At 39.6% G+C, this 18,013-nt stretch overlaps 2 protein-coding genes and 1 non-coding gene across 3 annotated transcripts in view; 2 read left to right on the forward strand and 1 right to left on the reverse strand.

Moving 5' to 3' along the window:
- zbed4 (zinc finger, BED-type containing 4) overlaps positions 1-1,271 on the reverse strand; it is a 14,180-nt gene extending 12,909 nt beyond the window's left edge. Inside the window, exon 1 of the mRNA XM_015390258.1 lies at positions 1,190-1,271. The gene's annotated coding sequence lies outside the window, so the exon portion shown is untranslated. The remainder of the gene's footprint in view (positions 1-1,189) is intronic.
- Positions 1,272-1,317: 46 nt separating this feature from the next.
- On the forward strand, positions 1,318-17,678 carry brd1 (bromodomain containing 1). Its single transcript, XM_015390259.1, has 13 exons — positions 1,318-1,708; positions 3,191-4,610; positions 5,341-5,497; positions 7,130-7,261; positions 7,367-7,495; positions 9,547-9,859; positions 10,012-10,311; positions 11,719-12,294; positions 12,484-12,625; positions 12,744-12,877; positions 13,701-13,810; positions 14,144-14,298; positions 16,332-17,678. The coding sequence occupies exons 2-13, from the start codon at positions 3,208-3,210 to the stop codon at positions 16,513-16,515; spliced, it is 3,735 nt and encodes a 1,244-aa protein (XP_015245745.1). The 5' UTR covers positions 1,318-1,708; positions 3,191-3,207; the 3' UTR covers positions 16,516-17,678.
- trnak-cuu lies at positions 9,400-9,472 on the forward strand. The gene has a single exon. It is a non-coding gene; the product is annotated as a tRNA-Lys (tRNA).
- Positions 17,679-18,013: the final 335 nt, after the last annotated feature.

Here is an 18,013-nt window from a genome sequence, read left to right on the forward strand (position 1 = left end):
TCAGAGCTATGTTTACGTTTGCGTAGCAGTCAGTATGGCTGCGACGTCCCACAATGCAACGTGGATCCCGAGCCCTATTTATATGGGCAGTTCTATACTGCAGTTCTGGACCCTGTAGTGAAAGCATAATAGCCTACTAAATCAATATCTTATGATGATAACCTCAACAATAGGAGAGTCTAACTGATTTACCTTTAGGATCAGTTTGATATTTTACCCTTTCACATTACTCTAACAATAATTTAGGAATTAAGTTTTTTTTTCACTTTAAGCATCTGTATCACAATCACAGATTTCATCTAGATCAGGGTCCTTGGCTTTTGCTTTTTGGCTAACTTACTGGATTACACAATGTGCTACTTCCCATTTTTCTGTGCGAGTTATTTTTGGTTTTTGTGCTTTGAAGAATAAACATTGGCCTCCCTCTGCCCCCCTTGAGAAATTTGGTGTAGAACCACCACTGCTTAGCTTAGGTGTGGAAATGCATTGACATGACAGAGGTGTACTCCACCAATTATTTATATGCAATTCCCATTTAAGCAGGATTTTGCTATAAAATATGTAGGGGACACAGCAAGCACAGGGAAGAAGATGATATGATTAGATGATAGCAAATCTGACCTTCTTAGAACACATGCAAAAACCTTATGTTGGGTGCACACTATTCCAAAGGCTCCATTTCCACTATATAACACGGTGGAGGAAGTGTCATCCTATGGAAATGCCTTTCTACTTTTAGCAGGGACCAATGGGTATAATAACTATACCCACTGGAAGGGGTATAGTTTATATAAAACTATATTTCCATCAGATTCCCATGTGTTGCGTTCAGGCTCTAGTTTCTAATAGGAAAAAAAAAGTTTGAAAAATCTGTTATCACAGAAACTGAACCCCAAAATATATTAACTGTATAATTTGTATCATGAAATAACAAAATCATAGTTTCCACATGAATTTAACGTGTTAAAAAACAAAAAAAAAAACACAAAAAAAAACTGTAACAATCTGTAAAGCAGGAAATCTTCCTGAGATTAACGGTTAAGATGGTTGACAGCGGTTAGTGTTCCACCTGTCATCCAGCTGGGTGAGGTTTAAACCCGTTTTTCCGTCTTCTCCTGACGGCGCTGTCGGTGCTGCTTAAAAGTGAACACAGACTTGTTGGTTTTTAGTCATATCCGTTTCTACTGACCGTGATGAAGCCAAAACAGAACACGTCACAGCTTTTACTCCTTTTCCAACCCGCTTTGTGTGGCGCTTTGTCTAGTGTTTGGCTAGCCTGGACTGACACACACACACACAAAAAAAAAGAGCAATGCATTGATTGTGTGACAGATGGGGTCTCTTTTGTGTGAAATCCTCACCAATATGACCTCCAGCGTCACGCGTAGAGTTGTGCGTACGGGTGGGAGTTGTCTGCTGCCTGATAAACGCATTGTTATGCTGGGGGGATGTTCCATCCTGTAACGCTGCAGACTATGAATGGCCTACAAAGGGAAGAACTGTGTCTTCTGCATAGAAATTAGCACAGAAACCTCCCGGACACCAAGCGGACCTAATTCTGATGTATTAGTAGGTGCAAAAACAAAAAAGCCTACTCATTTCTCGCTGGATGATAACATTTAGCAGGGAATGAGAATCGAATCTCAGGCCGCTGCTTTGTAAGGCTGTTAGCTAGCTATCGGCTAGCAACACTGCTCTTCTGTCTCAGGTATTTGCTACTTCTTATATTTGTACGACTTCTATTGACCTGTTAACCACAAAATACAAATTATTTACAAAAAACAGATTTATATTCCGCTTAAGTTAACTAACGGTGTTTTAAATAGCTGTTTTGTTTGACGCCTTCTTTTTTTCGTGTAGCGACTAGCTTTTTTTTTTTTTTTGCTAGTTAGCTTACGTTATTGTTAGCATGTTAGCGAGTTCACCTTGATGGTATTTGTCGTGTGAACTGTGTTAGCTCCTAGTGTAAATGTTTTACGATAACCTCAGTTATCCCTTCCGTTGCACAAAGTCAGGCCCAACTGACTTTTTATTACAAGCTGGCGACTATGATGCTGATTGCGGAAAGGCTAATGTGCGAGCTTCGAAATGCTAGCATTTTTATGTGCTCGTTGTTATTATGCTTAAAGTTTGGAATTTATTTGGAAATTACCGTTTTTAGTGTTTTGATTCAGAGCAACTTAGTTATGGTTAGGGTCCCTTTTAAATTTGGAGAAGTACAGAATGTGACATGGCTATTTTTTGTGGTTTGAGCAAGTTTGCAAAATGGTGCACAGTCCATTTTCCGCAACTTTTTTGTCCAGCATCAATAAATGTCTTATATTTGTTGCATTCATCTATTAATTCATTTATCTTAAAAAAGAAAAAAAATGGTGCTTTGATTGAAGCAATGTTGTTATAAACCTTCACAAGTCTGCATAGCAGAAGATAATGTTGCCATGGTGATGTTAAATACTGCAGCTGCAGTATCAGTTGCAACACACAAGCACTTACCTTCTCAGTATGTCAAACTCCTGTACGCCAGTAGGGCTGGATATTTTCACCAAAGTCCTGAATTGATTAGAATTTGATTCTAAATCGATTAATTTCGATTTTATCTGTTTTTACAATAATTAAAGTGGTTTAACTGTGTTTCAAAATACTCATGTATTTTTTTTTTTCCTGTCATATTAAATACAAAGTGTAAAGTTGTAAATCGGACAGTTTAAATTTGAGATGGGAACAAAACTGTCTCAAAAGTGCAAACTTGTTTGTGAAAAGTGAAGCCTCACTCGAGCAAGCAGACGTGACACAGCAAACATGCATGAGCTGCATTATCTCCATTGTACAAACCGTATGTGCAGCGTTGTCTGTAACAACTACAAGGTGTTTGCTGGTCAGCCCCCATTTGTTAATGTCTTCAGTTTTGTCTGCAGCTGTCTTGTCTTGAAGTGATCTTGATTGAATCTTTCCTGCTCATTTGAATTTGAACGTCACATGCGTCACTATAAAATGAATAGATCTAATTTGCTAGACATTGATTTTGCAAAAATGTAAAGGAATCTATTTAAAATTGATTTAATTGATTTTTAATTTATTTATTTTTTTAACCCAGCCCTATACGCCAGTACAGTAAATATATGTTTGGCTTGTAAAGATTCCTGTCTCCATATGTAATATGTTTTTTTGATTGGTCTCTATCTCCACACAGCATCACGGAGAGCCAAGATGAAGAAGAAAGTGCGGCAGCATCGCCCCGCGGTGCAGAGGAGGTCCCAGTCTCCCATCAAGCCCTCTCCCAACAAGCAGATCCTGACCTACGCCCAAGCTCAGCGTATGGTGGAGTTTGAGCTGGACGGCCGCATACATCGGCTCAGCATATACGACAGTCTGGACGTGATCTCGGATGACGATTCCATCGTTCAGGAGATGATGGAGTGCACCAGCAACAAGGAGAACGCTGACAAACCCCAGCAACAGGTCCGACAGAGGTCGGCTAGACTTAAAAACAACCAAGAGAGGAGAAATGCCGCACTGGGCATCACTGGCCACGCAGAGGGAGGCGGGCATCATGCTGGAGGCCACGCTGCGCCAAAGCTTCCTGAGCCTAAATTTCGAGTTGTTGAATATAACCTTCCAGCTGTTCCAAAGCGCCCATCTGCATTTTATAAGTACATAGAGAAGACAGAGGAAGAGCTGGATGAGGAAACGGAATACGACATGGACGAGGAAGATTATGCATGGCTGGACTTGGTCAATGAAAAGCGCAGAAGCGAAGGGATGAGTCAGGTTTCCCACAATGTTTTTGAGTTCCTGATTGACCGTTTTGAGAAGGAGTTGCACCTGGAAAGGCTGGATCAAGCAAGTGAGAAGCAGCCTCCCGTCGACGAGGATGCGGTTTGTTCAATCTGTATGACAGGAGAGTGTCACCAAAGCAACACTATCCTGTTCTGCGGCATGTGCAGTGTGTCGGTGCACCAAGAATGTTACGGCGTCCCCTACGTCCCGGATGGTCCCTGGTATTGCAGGCATTGCCTTCAGTCGCCCACACAGCCGGCGGACTGCATTCTCTGTCCCAACAAAGGCGGAGCTCTTAAAAAGACGGACGATGAGCGGTGGGGCCACGTGGTGTGCGCCCTCTGGGTCCCGGAGGTCGGTTTTTCCAACAGCACATTTATCGAACCCATCGACGGCGTCAGTCAGATCCCACCAGCTCGCTGGAAGCTCACCTGCTACATATGCAAGGAGAAAAACGTTGGTGCCTGCATCCAGTGTCACAAAGCCAACTGTTACACGGCTTTCCATGTTACTTGTGCCCAAAAGGCTGGGCTCTTCATGAAGATGGAGCCGATCAATGATGTAACGGAAGCAGGGGAGGCCATCCTCTCTGTTAAAAAGACCGCCTACTGTGGAGCTCACACGCCTAATGGATGTGTAAGGAGACCTCTCTCCATTTATGAAGATGCCAAAAGGAAAAACGGACTCTGTAAGAGAGGGAATAAAGGGAGGGGAGACGATAAAGAACATTGCAAGGGGAAGCAGAAAAAGAAAAGCAAGAATAAAAAGCCTGAACCTGATGATGAAAGTGAGGCTGCAGCTCCTGCTACTGTGCCTAGTTTTCCTGCTCACAGGTAGAATCCTAAACTGTGGATTATCTGCTCAGTATTGCAAGCATTTAACTCTGTATCTACACAGAAATAAAAAAGGTGGTGTTTGTGGAGTATTTTCTAGGTCTACATACATGTGGAGAAATAGAAGAGTAAAGAGAGATGTTAGTTTATTATTCCCAGAATTTATTCCTATTCCTACTGTCGTTGTTAAATCTCTCTGTCCCTCTTTCTTTGTCAATTATTCCTTTTATACCTTCCTTTCTCTAAATTATAAACTGCATTATTTTCTTGCCTTCTTGTGTCCTTTTTCATTCTTTTTGTCTAATTTTCTCCTTTTTTTATATTCTTAATTTATTTCTGTTAGTGTCATTTTCTATTTACTTTTTCTTCATACTGGCATTTCTCTCTTAGGACCTTTGTTTTTTTTCCTGCTGCTCCTTATTGATTTATTTTTTTCTTCTTCCCTGCTTTTGTCCTTCCTTCCTACTGTGTATTTAATCATTGCCTCCTTTTTCCATTCTTTATTTTCCTTCCATCTTCAGATGTGACTTTCTTTTCTCTCTATCCCTTCTTCCTTGCCTGAAATAAATGTGACTGACCCTGAACTGTTGGAAATCCATTTTGAGACTTTTTGCTTGGAAATATGTACTAACCCCGTATTTCTATTATGATCAAAGCTGGAATAGTGCTAGAAACATTTCTCAGTGTTTTATCTCACTGGTCTTAACACATTTCCTTGTGGCTTGTGAAGGCTACAAACCATTCTCAACCAGGTGTCCATTCAGAAGAAGAGAGCCTTTGTGGAACTGGTTCTAAATTATTGGACACTGAAAAGGCGATCCAGGAACGGGGTGCCCCTGATTAGACGCCTTCAAACTTGTCTGCAGTCACAGAAGAACGCCCAGCCGGTACGACTTCCTCAGCTTATTCACTCTGTGATACTTTTGTCAAGGTGTTGGCCAAAAAAAACAACAACTTATTCCTATATTATCTCTTTTTCATCTTGTTGAGGCTTTGTATTGACAGTTTTTAGGGGAGTTGCGTTTGCATCTCCTGGACTCATAAACAAATTCATTTTCAACCGGAAGCTTTGTTTTAAATACAGAGATTGGATACAGAGCACTATTTTTTTGGCCCTATTTTCTTAAATTCATACAGGGTCAACACTGATCTGCACTACTACATTTTGGATAAGTGTACTTCTAGGAAGTTAAGTATGTTTGGTAGCCATTGCCATTTTTCTGCAGTATTTCTGGCTGAATTATTTAACCTGTCAGAAATAACATGTTCCATTTAAATGTGTTGGTTCGCAGCCACAGACCCAACTTTCATTATGGTGCACATATTTCCAATGGCTCTGTGGGAGAGCATCGCTTATTATATTGCTTTATATCTATAAAAAGTTATGATCAATAAGACATGTCGTCCCAGTAATTGGACCAAAAATATTACTTTTTCTTCTTTATTTCATCTCAATTGGATTACTATAACGGGCTCTATGTTAGTGTTTGTCCGTCTTTGTTGTTTCGCCTGCAGCTGGTGCAAAATGTAGCTCCTCGTCCTTAACTGTTACTCAAAAATATGAAGTCATGGCCTCACTCCATTGGCTGCCTGTGGATTTTAAAATTATTATTCAGTTTAAGTGCTTAAATGACCTTGCCCCATCTTACCTCTCTGATATTCTTCACCCCTACTTGCCTCCTCGGCCCTTCAGGTCAGCAGAACAGCAGCTCCTGGTACCGAGGTTTAGGCGGAAGTTCAGAGGGGCCAGAGTATTCTCTATCGCTGCTCCTCTTTTATGGAATAGCCTCTCATTGCACATTAGGAAGGCTCCTACACTGCCAAATTCTGGGTTTTAAAACTGGCTGGACTTAGTTTTGTGACCTTTATTATTTAGCTTAAACAATTTCATATTATTGCATTATTTTATATTTTTATGCTGTATTTTATTATTTTGTGTTTTATTCATATTAGCTATTCTCAGCACTTTGATTTGTAGCTGCTTTAAAACGCCCTACAGATAAAGTTGATGATGAAAACTGCTGAACACCAGTTTTAAGTTTCCATTGAAAAAATAGGCCTGACTTTACTTCAGGCCTGACTCATTTTGCAGCCTTCCCATTTTGAAAACCTTCATGATCAGACATACCGTATATTAAGCTTTAAAACACAGGGGCATTGTAAAAAACTATCAAAAGTAATAGTATCAGCATTGCTTTGCTTTGAGTAAAAGTGGTTTATACTGTTAGTAGAATTTCGAATAAGGTAGATTACCTCAAAATTCTTCAGAAACCAAGTGCTAGTTTGTTGAATCAGAGGATTGGTTGATCCGCTTCCTTAACTTCCTAACCTTATCATATGCCTATGGACTGTGCTTAAAGATCAGGTACATATCAGGAAACCAACTCCACTAACTGGGCTCAGAAAGGGCATCAATTGTGGCTCAATATAGTCATATTTTTATCAGAAGACAGTTTTTATTCAACTCATAGAAATTGTGCATGCTTGTTTTTGAATTTCTTAATATATTTTCTGCTTAGAGGCAAAATGAGGAGGAAAGCAGAGCATTGAAGGAGCAGCTGAAGGAATGGCATCGCTTGCGTCATGACCTGGAGAGAGCACGGCTGCTGCTCGAGCTGATTCGCAAGAGAGAGAAGCTAAAGAGAGAAGAGGTAAGAGAAGAAGCATCAACATATTGACATGAGGCTGATCAACTAATCGCCGTAAACTCTTATTCATTCATGTTTGTCTTTATTTTCCCCATGGCTTTGTTTCAGATAAAACTACACGAGAGCGTTCTAGAGATGCAACTAACGCCGTTTAGCATTTTACTCCGGGCTCTGTTGGACCAGCTGCAGGCAAAAGACCAGGCAAAGATCTTCACCCAGCCTGTGGATGTCAATGAGGTGATCTTCAAAAGACATTCAAACATTTTTTTTTATTCCGTGGTTTTCAGGACAGTCAGAAAAGGTCTAGTTTGGAAAAGGAATGTTCTATTTCCATATTTTGTTCCAAATGAAAATGTCCAAAGGTTGTATCTATTAATCTGTTTATTCAGCTGTATTATAGTCAATTCTGCTGTTCCTCTTTGCAATTAAGGAATTTATTTATTCATTCATTCATCCATCCTCCCTTTCTTTTTTTTTATTCATCTATTTTATTAATTTGTCCACCTATCCTTTCATCCATGTGTTTGTCCAGCCATCTGTCTTGTTCATCTGTGTTTATCTGTCTGCTCGTCTTCACCCTGTCCTTTTTTTATTGTCCTATTCTGCCTTCAAAGCATGACCAATTTAAATGAATTGTTCATGTTTGTATTTATACCTCAGGAATGAGTAATAAATTGACTTCTTGTGTCAGAAAAAGTTGATTTGGAGAAGTGTGGATTTTTAACATGAAAGAGCTATAGAGGAGCCTGGTTTTAGCGTCTCTTTGTCGCCCATTACTCCAAACGTAGGAGAATTAGAATTTCTGTAACAGCGTGCAGCAATTTTACTGTTAATGTACAATTTATTTCATTTTTTACAGTCAGGCAATTTTTCTCTTTTGCGGAAAATCTCCCTATTTGTTTTTGTGGTGAGCGTTTGAAGAGAAAAGAGTCCAAATAACAGGTAAAATTGGATGACTGCATTTTTATTTTATTGATTCCGAAAAAATGGGCTGAAACAATTAATCGAATTGATTGTGATTAATCAATAAATTGAAATAATCGTCAACCGATTTAGTAATCGTTTAATCGTAAGCTGGAGTATAGAGACTCAAATATACTTTTAGGTGACAGAGCAACCCACTTGGAGCACCAATTATACAAAGATTGTAAAAATATATATTAACATTTTGCATTTAAGATAAAAAATAAAATAAAACTACATATATTTTGTCTGTCAATATGCTCTATCCAGAAGTGGAAAAGTTCTAGTTCCACCTGGCTTTATTTCATAAAAAGTCCTCTTTAAGGAATCTTTGGCTATCTGATTAAAAATCAATTAAACGAAAAAATAACCGACAGATTCGTCGATTTGAAAAATAATGGTAAGTTGCAGCACTCTCCTGGTCGTTCTCAAAGCTCACACTCGTACTTTACACCTTTCACCTTATGTGGAGTTGCCATTGATGTCTGAGTTGAGCTTGAAGCGGGTCGTCTATGTGTAACCACCAAATCCATGTTGAGTATGACTCTTCGATTGTTTGCTAGTTCGGACCAATTCAACATGGACGCAATTGATGTTGCATTCGCAGAATAGCGCAGGAACTTCAAATCCAAAGTACATTCTTGCAAAAAAAGGCTAGAGGCTAATAGATGCATTGGTACTGAATTACTGAGGTGTCAGTAGTTATGACCAAAACATAATTTGGCTCAAATAAAAAGGCTATTTTAAGGATATGTCTTGGTTTAAAAACTTACTTAATGTCCCTTTAAACTGGAAAAAGCAAATATCTTTAAATCTTTTTATTTTATAACTGCAGTGTGGCTTTAAAGAAATGCGTGTATTAAACTGTGAGTCCACCTAATAAACATTTAAACATAGTAACGGGACTGAGTTTATTTTGTCTTTCAGAGGTACTGTGTTGATTTTTAGAACGGTTTCATAGTTAATTGTGTTTAACTTAATTCATGTAAAAAAAAAAAAAAAGTTTGTCAAATCTCACCGCATGCAGCTGCCAGACAGCTGCTAGTTTCACTCTCAACTTTGAGTCGGGTCATAAATCTTATGCAGATAAGGTTACACTGTGTGGTTTCCTGCAGAATGTGAGGTCAAGACAGAAGTACTGCCGCTTTGAGAAAAGTATGGGGTTTCACCTCCATGAAGCCCGGCTAGCTCAGTCGGTAGAGCATGAGACTCTTAATCTCAGGGTCGTGGGTTCGAGCCCCACGTTGGGCGATTCTTTTGAACATCAAATGATATTTGACTGACTTAAAGGAAACGTTTTGTCGATCATATGGTTTTCCCTGCAGGTACCTGACTATCTGGACCATATCAAACACCCCATGGACTTCTCCACCATGCGGCAGCGCATTGACGCCCAAGCCTACACCAACTTAGACCAGTTTGAGGCAGACTTCAACCTCATCATTGACAACTGCATGAAGTACAACTTAAAGGACACCTACTTTTACCGAGCCGCCGTTCGCCTCAGGGACCAGGGCGGTGTCTTGCTCAGGAAGGCCCGCCGAGACGTGGAGAGGATCGGCTTTGACGGGGAGAGTGGGATGCATTTGTCTGAAGCTCCTGAAATCAAAGCACCACCGTCGTTTTCTTGGGAAGACGGTGAGCATCCCATTACTTAAACCTCATATTTTGGGTCAACGATTCAAAGTTTGTTAGAGTCTCTCCAGCTTGGCGGTTAGCTTTAATCTGTCCCTCTCGGCTGTTAATCAATCTTTTAGTGATCTTGTGTTTTTTTTTGTCTCCACCTTTAGTGGACCGTCTGCTTTTGCCGACCAACCGAGAGCATCTGCCTCCGGACAAACAGCTGCAGCAGCTCCTGGAGAAGTTCGACCTGACATGTGCCATGAAATCCAGCCCCTCCCGCAGCAAGCGCCTTAAGCTGCTTAAGAAAACCATCAACGACGTGCGAAATGAAATCAGCCTGAAGAAACTAGTGCCCTCTTACCATCATAATTCCACCTCTGCCTCAGCCCCGGCCACGTCCCCTCCGGATTTGGAGAAATCCACGGAGGAAAGAATAAAACCCAATGGGCACTTTCAAGATGATGAAGGTATGTATTTAAAGTTAGGGTGTTTTACCGTTTTTCTCATTTCCTGTTTATTCAGGACAAACATTAACCATTAGGATGAGTTGGACCAAAACAGCTCTTATTTCTGCCTCTTCTTCCCCAGCTGGGGTTGATGTCAACATGTGATAGCTGTATTGATTAGTTTTCAAAGTGATGGATGTCTCTCTAAAACAACAAAAGTCACTTAGAATGTGAAATGTGTCCTTGCTGGAATTGAAGGTGTGGCACGTTTCGACAAAACATAAACACAATCTTGTATGTAGACTTAGTTTGTAGTGAGTGATATTCAAGTAGAAGAAAGTACCATTTACCTTTGTTTTTGATTAAACAAGAATTACTTGAATAAACATGCAGCCCTGATTTGGATCTGGTTACGTTGGCTGATTCTAAGCAGGTCCAGAACCCAACTTGTTAAAACCAGAGCACCTCCAGGGTGTTTGTCGGACCATTTAAATGGCAAAAAAATACTTAAAATGAAACTAGTTTATGATTACTTGCACATGTTCAGAGCGGTTATCCTTGTTTATGCCCTGCTTTTAGCTCCATCTTCCTGTCGACTCAGACCAGCCAGTTTAACCATGTTGAAGAAAAGCATCCCATAGCATGATACTTCCACTACCACAGGGAAACTGTTTGGGGTTGTAGGCTGTTTTGTTTTTTTCTCTAAATCAAATTATCTATACCTTTCCATTTGCTTAAATATAATTCCTTAGTATGTCTCAGGTTGGTAAAATAAAGGTGAGGGGTTTTAACTTACGGTAACACAAATTAAAAGTTTTGCAATTAACTAATATATCCTACTTAAAAAAAATACTGTATTAGCCCCTGATCCACTTCCACAATCCTAAAGGACTTCTCCCTTAAAGACTGTTTAAAAAACTTGAATATAATTACTATTTAACACCAGCCTCTGAAAATATATAAAGGAATCTTTTGGTTAAGAAAGTTTTCCTTAAAATAGTGCAGAATTTGTAGTATTGCATCACAAGAGTGCTTTGATGAATGGGTTTTTTTATTCAGCAGGCTGTAAAAATGGAATGGGGGAAATTTATTATAGGAGAGCAGTTGTGTAAAAACTATGTGGATTCATTTGTATTCATAAAAAGCTGTCGACAGGTTCGGAAAAACACACTGCAGCTGTGATAAAACAAAACCTCCTTGCTTTGATCGGGGCGTTGTTAAGGATGGCTTGGCTTTAAAGTGGAATTGTTTGAAGCTTTACTGATCCACAGTGTTTCTATCGTGTTTTCTTGAACTATTAGATAATGCCTCCCAGAAAAGAACGTTGAGTCTAAGAAAGGTGGTCAGAGTTTATTAAAACATGGGTGGAGTTTAAGTAATGCTGGCTTAAGATGGAAATCAATACACAGAACTGTGCTTTCTCCACAGGAGACAAGTCTCTTCCTCCTAAACTGGAGCCACCGGGTGCTATACCCCCCGTCCTCCGCTCAGAAACACATTCTGAACCCCCCACCCTCAGACCGATTGATGACGCCCCGGACTGCGAGGAAAAGATCCACAGCAAGCGACTAAAGCTGGATGAACAAGCAGCCGACTTGCTCTCCTCCGCTCCACGCCTCAACGGCCACTCCCTTCAGAGCACCCTGCTGGACGGCGATGTGAGCGTGCTGGCGAAGTCCACCGTCGCAGAGCCCGCAGGCGGGGCCAACCACCGGACAGCTGCCAATTTCTACAAGTCGAAGTCCGCCGGAGCCCACAGGCCGCCAGAGAAGAAAGACGAGGATTGCGACGGTGCCGACGAAGGATCAGGCGAGCAGGAGGGGGAAGGTAGAGACGCCTCTCAGCTGGGCTCCAAATCCTTCCTGTCGGTTGTCATACCCCGGCTGGAGACGCTGCTTCACAGCAAGAAGAGGAAACACAGCGGCAGCCAAGGCAAGGAGGCAGAAGGAAGGGAGGCTGAGGGCGAAGAAGAGGAGGCGTCTCCTGGGAAGAGACTAGACATGGGTAAAAATACGCAGGAGAAATTATCTACATCTGAATCAGTAAACCCAGAAATGAAAACTTTCTTTTTCACTCTGAGGCTACATGAAAGATTAGTGTAACAGGCTAGATCTACATTAGCAATTAGCTTAACAGGAGTTGCTCAGATCCAGGGGGAGATATGCTTTGAAACTTTGCTCTGGCTCCCTCCAGGCCTGTCAAGAGGTTTTCTGGGAATGGATGAGGAGCAGGAACTAGAACAACCCCGCAGGACGAGCAGACCAGTGGAGCAGCGACGGCGCTGTGCCTCGGAGTCCTCCATATCTTCATGTAGCAGTCTTCAAGGAAGTGCTGGGTAAGCTAGCTTTTCCTTGTTTCCATAGAGACAGAGGACCCTGATGTTTAGTTACAGCTGTTTTATCTAAAGGGTTCGTCCAGGTTAGCATGTCCTAAAGGGGGTGTTTTTCTCACAGCACCATTCTTAGTCTGCCAAAATGTGGAAAGGGGAAGCCGGCGTTGGTCAGACGAAACACTGTGGACGATAAGAGTGAGCTCATTGCCTGCATTGAATCGGGGAACTTTGCAAAAGCTGCACGGATTGCTGCAGGTAAGTTCAGTATTAAAAGGTTTATGAATCATATTAAACACATGATTGCTCTTTTCTTACAAGCTAATATCCTGAGTTATAATAAAAACTACACCGTTTGTTGCTCACTGTCTCCATTTTTAATTTGTGTCATAAATATCAAGTTGAATGTATTAAATTTAATCACACATTTCATATCATCTTTCATCGTTGCTTCTTGAACCTCTTTATGCTGTTTTCTCACATTATAACCAAGATTAAGCACAAGCAGCAGCTTTTGCATATTAAAAATGTAGCTTCAATGCAAATTTTAAATAATTGGCTTGTGTTTATGTTCAGAAAGGCAGAAATTTTCAAGGAGAATTAATATTTTTGCCACTGTATTAAATCCATAATGGACTAAAGAGATTTGCAGCATCCCTAATGTCTGCAGATATCACTGAATTATCTCTGTGTTAAATAAAAATCTGAAGATTTAATGCAATAAAACCTGCCAACATCTGTTTTTTTTTTAAATTCATGCATAAAAAGCAATGTTGGAAATGAACATCAGCTCTAAGCCAGGGGCTTTTGAGTTTTGGCAGTGACCGGTAAATTTTTATTTTCTGCCTGCCACCATGGCTTGAAACCCCTCTGCATCTGGATGCTCACACCTCATCTCCAGCTCATATTTGGCTAATTAAACCCTGAAAGTCCTGGCAAGTTGAAGTGTTTGCCCCTCTCCGCATCTTCTCAAGCTAATTTCCCATCCTGTTTAATTTTTGCACCACTCCACTAACAGCTCAGCTTTAGAGAAAGTGTTTTTTTGTGTATAACTTGTCTGGTGTTGTTCCCACTTCCATAGAGGTTGGCAACAGCAATATTTGGATGCCGGCTAGTGCTTCAACAGTTGCCCTGGAACCCTTAAAGCTAGTCTGGGCCAAATGCAGTGGCTATCCTTCCTACCCTGCCTTGGTGAGTGTATGTCGCAGAGACTGCCTGATGTTTCTTAAACTTTATTTAAATGTCACCTTCATGTTCAGGCCTTACTGAAGTCATATTGTAAAAACCATCTACCTGAGAACTGAAAATTAAGACAGTTGGAGTTATGTTTTATTTGACCACTAGATGGCACTGTAAATAAGCAATTTTATGTTAGCTTGTTACAATAAAAAATGAGGAATTTTAATGCAATAAGCTAGCAGTGTGCAAAGAGTTGTTTTTTGTAAACGGTTTTGACTTTGTGAACTCATGATTGCTATGCAAGCACATGCATGTAACCCCCTCCCCCCTCCCCGCTGTGAGCAGATCATAGACCCCCACATGCCACGCGTCGGCTGTCAGCACAACGGGGTGTCCATCCCCATTCCCCCCATGGACGTGCTGCGAATCGGAGAGCAGATGCAGTACAAGGTAGAGGAGAAGCTCTACCTTGTCCTCTTCTTCGACAACAAGCGCAGCTGGTGAGTGCCGCCATTCGTCTGAGTGATTTAGGCCGACACGAGCTTCTACAAGGGTAAACCTGTCAACCTCCCCGTCAGCTGATCATTATTCTCCTCTGGCTGCAGAGCATCAGTTGTCAGGAGAGAACAAATGGCTTCGCCTGGAGAGGCACTTGATATTTTCACCTCAACTCCCATTAAAATATCGTGAAAGGATGCCAAGCAATTTCATACATGCGGCACGGCTCCATGATTACTGGCAGCCCTGGTGGGGGTTGTGTAAAATTCCTTTAAATAAATCCATCTTCTATTGCAGCAGCTTTAATCTCATGCTGAAAGATTGAGATATAACATTAGATTTGAGTTTATTTACTTAGTGAAAGGAAAGATATCCCACATTTAATTGCATTTCCTACTTTTTACAGTATTCTTTTGCCATTAAGATGAAACTTAAGACAAAGAATTCTTAAAAATGTGTCATCAAATCAACCAGAGTTCAGTTTACTTTGCAGCTTTACTGTAGGATTTAGGTTTAGGGACTATTTTGGTGTTGATGTGAACAAATATTTCAACTTACCATAAACTAACCATCTTTAGTTTGAAAGTGGATATAAAGTTGTTGATTTAATACAATAAAATGGCCTGCAGTGTCACACGTCATTCGCCGTAATTAGCAGTTTTTAACAGTGTCCTGTCTGGCGATGTGGCAATAAGAATAATTGTCCTGATGCCAAAAAGAGCCCAACAGATTTTGCTTTCACAAGTGGAGGAGTATGTACAGCTATCGCTATAGTGTTCCTCTTGATTTATGCATATAAATAGCTTTATTATAATTCATAGAGGGAGTTTTACAGATTATATGTACACTGCAATGTAAGTCGAAAGGAAAAACAGAAAAAAGGAGAAAAGATGAAAAAAAACGGGAGATAAAAGGGAGATAACGATAAAACATTTTCAGTCTGCTTTATCCCCTGCAAAAAGATGATAAAAAACAGCACAACCAACGGATAAAGTATAAAAGATACAATAAAGTAACACCTTGATACTAACGCTGAAGTATAAGTACTATTATGATCTAGAGTTTTTAATGTAAGAAAAAAAACAAAGCAATTTCTGATCTGACCAAACGACACTGATACAGTTAAATCTTTGAAAAATTGTTTACATCTGTGATGGTTGGAGAAAAACAGATTTTTCTGCCATGCTTCACCAAGCTTGATTGTAGCTAGCTTCTAATATATGGGCCCAAAATATAAGCCTAAAATGCCAATGTGTGCTCTGACTGGCCATGTTGGTACGTTCTACTAGAATAGAACTTTATTGATCTCACTATAGAGAAATTCACTTGTGACATCGTCTCTTATAAAGAACAGAATGTGCCTGAAGTAAATACTGTACATCCAGATATATACAGTGGATGGTAAAAAAAAAGTTAGAGAGATTTAAGGTGACTTGTATATACAGCCGGTAAAATATTTGTTTTTATATGTCAAATCTGCCTTTCCTCAATAACGTGCCACCATTTTTAGGGAGCTGGCTACAGAACACAGTGGCTACACCAGCTGCGTTCTGTTTATTACCTTTTTAATAAGGAATATTTATGGGCAAACCTAGTAAATACTAACTGCTGCTGATAGGGGGCAGTATTGCTATCTAAATCCTATCTGATTTAAGCTGTTGTTTTCACTTTGTGTTTGGCTTTTTTTATTAATCCATTCAATATTTTTGCTTTTATTCCATTATGATATTTATAATTGGTTTGGTAATTTAATTATCTTTATATTCGAGCACTGCTTAAATGGTTGCTGACATCTTGTGTGAAGCTTAATTTGAAAACATTTACAAAGAAAAGCTTGAAATGTTCAGGGTGAATACTTTATTTCCACCCGTAAAATTGAAAGAATACCCAAATAAACTGAAACTGTAAAATAAAAAGATTGTATTCATTGTTAATTTCCTATTAAGAAAACTCTATGCTGGACAAGTATGTTGAAATAACATTGATTACCTGCAGTTTTTTTCAGTGTGGTTCTTTTTTTCTTTTCCCTCTTCAGGCAGTGGCTTCCTAGATCCAAGATGGTTCCTCTTGGAGCAGACAAAACCATCGACAAGATCAAATTGATGGAAGGCCGCACGTCCAGCATCCGCAAGGCGGTCCAGATCGCCTTTAGCCGTGCCATGAACCACCTGAGCCTGGTGCAGGATGAACAAGTCAGCGACCTCAGCGATGTAGACTGATAAGACCACTAACTTCAAAAAAAAAAAAAAAGTTTCCAACACTCCTCATCCCAACCCTCATTCCCATCCTCCTGTCTCTGCAGGAGGCTTCTATGTTTACTGGGCACCTGCTGTAACAGGTGGTGTCAGAAATGAATGTGTCCGTATTTCCTCTCCTCCAGGCTTGTAACTGTGCCAAGACAGCCAGACAGAGGCTTCCTTTCTGCCTCCTCCACCCTCAATACAAACACCTCCACTGCCATTTCTGTCGTGAACGGCTGATCTACTGCGTTTTGGCGCCTAACCAAATCCCATTAATTTGAATAAATGCACGTTAAGCTCGCATCATTCCCACGTTTTTTAAGTTTGTTCCCTTCCTTTGTATTTAAGCTGTAAATAACCTGTACAATCGCCTGACACTAACTTATTTTGTATTTGTTGGACATACATGCTGTTGGTACTGTACAGATGTCTTTTTTTTATTGTTTTTTTTTTTTAGTATTTAGGTGAATCTGTTTTGCTTGAATGATCAAAAAGAATAAAAAAAAAAAACAGGGCTCAAGTGTCATAAAAAAAGAACAAAACACTCTAAAAAAGCCTTTTTTGTTGTCTCTTTAAGTTATTATATTGTATGCTTACAGTTTATTTCCCTTTTTTTATGAAAAAAAAAGTTTTGGTATATTTTTCTTCACATGAATACAGTATTTATATTTTAATACATTATATGATGTTTGTCTTTACTGGGGGCCAAAAGTTCACCTCTACGCATAAATTGTTAAATATTGAATGTAAGAAAAATGAAATGCATACATTAAACCAGTCAATGATTGAACAGTTTAAATATGATTTGTATACATTAAACATTTGATCTATCTTTTTTTGAATCCAAGTTAGCTATTGGGTCTAAATGATATGACTTATTGGCAGTTTATGTAATTTTATGAGCGACTGATTTCTATTGTTTAACTTGTACTATGATCAGATTAATATCTCCAGTCGTATAAATATGTATTTAACAATTTATGTATTGGATTGTACCATTTTTGAGCCTCAGAATACCCTAAAGCTCCCTCACAGTCTATTGTCTTAACATGGAACGTTTTGTTCTAAAGAAACCAAAAAATTTTGCTACCCAGATCATTTCTTGTCATTTGATTTTTCTATTTGTGAAATTTGCCAAAAAAACAGAAAAAAAAAAGTCAAGTGTGAGTTTATTATTATTATTTTTTTTAAGTAAAACATTTGACTGTTACTTGGCTTTGCTGTAGTGGTAAAAGAATGTGCCTCCGTTAACTTATTGTAAAGTATTTGCATTACTTTATATGTGGGGAAAATCATGCAGAGTGATTGTGATGTGACCCATTCTGTGGTGAATATTTGCCTTTTTAATTAACCTTTTTATAACTTTTGTAGATGTAGACTTGGAAGACTTTTTTTTATATATATATATATATATATATGGTCGCTTGTTTTTTTTTTTTGTTTGTTTGTTTTTTCTGGGTAGCACCGGGTAGTTTTG

The sequence above is a fragment of the Cyprinodon variegatus genome, unplaced genomic scaffold, assembly GCF_000732505.1.
Source record: "Cyprinodon variegatus isolate N-32 unplaced genomic scaffold, C_variegatus-1.0 Scaffold490, whole genome shotgun sequence".
NCBI classification, from domain to species: domain Eukaryota; kingdom Metazoa; phylum Chordata; class Actinopteri; order Cyprinodontiformes; family Cyprinodontidae; genus Cyprinodon; species Cyprinodon variegatus.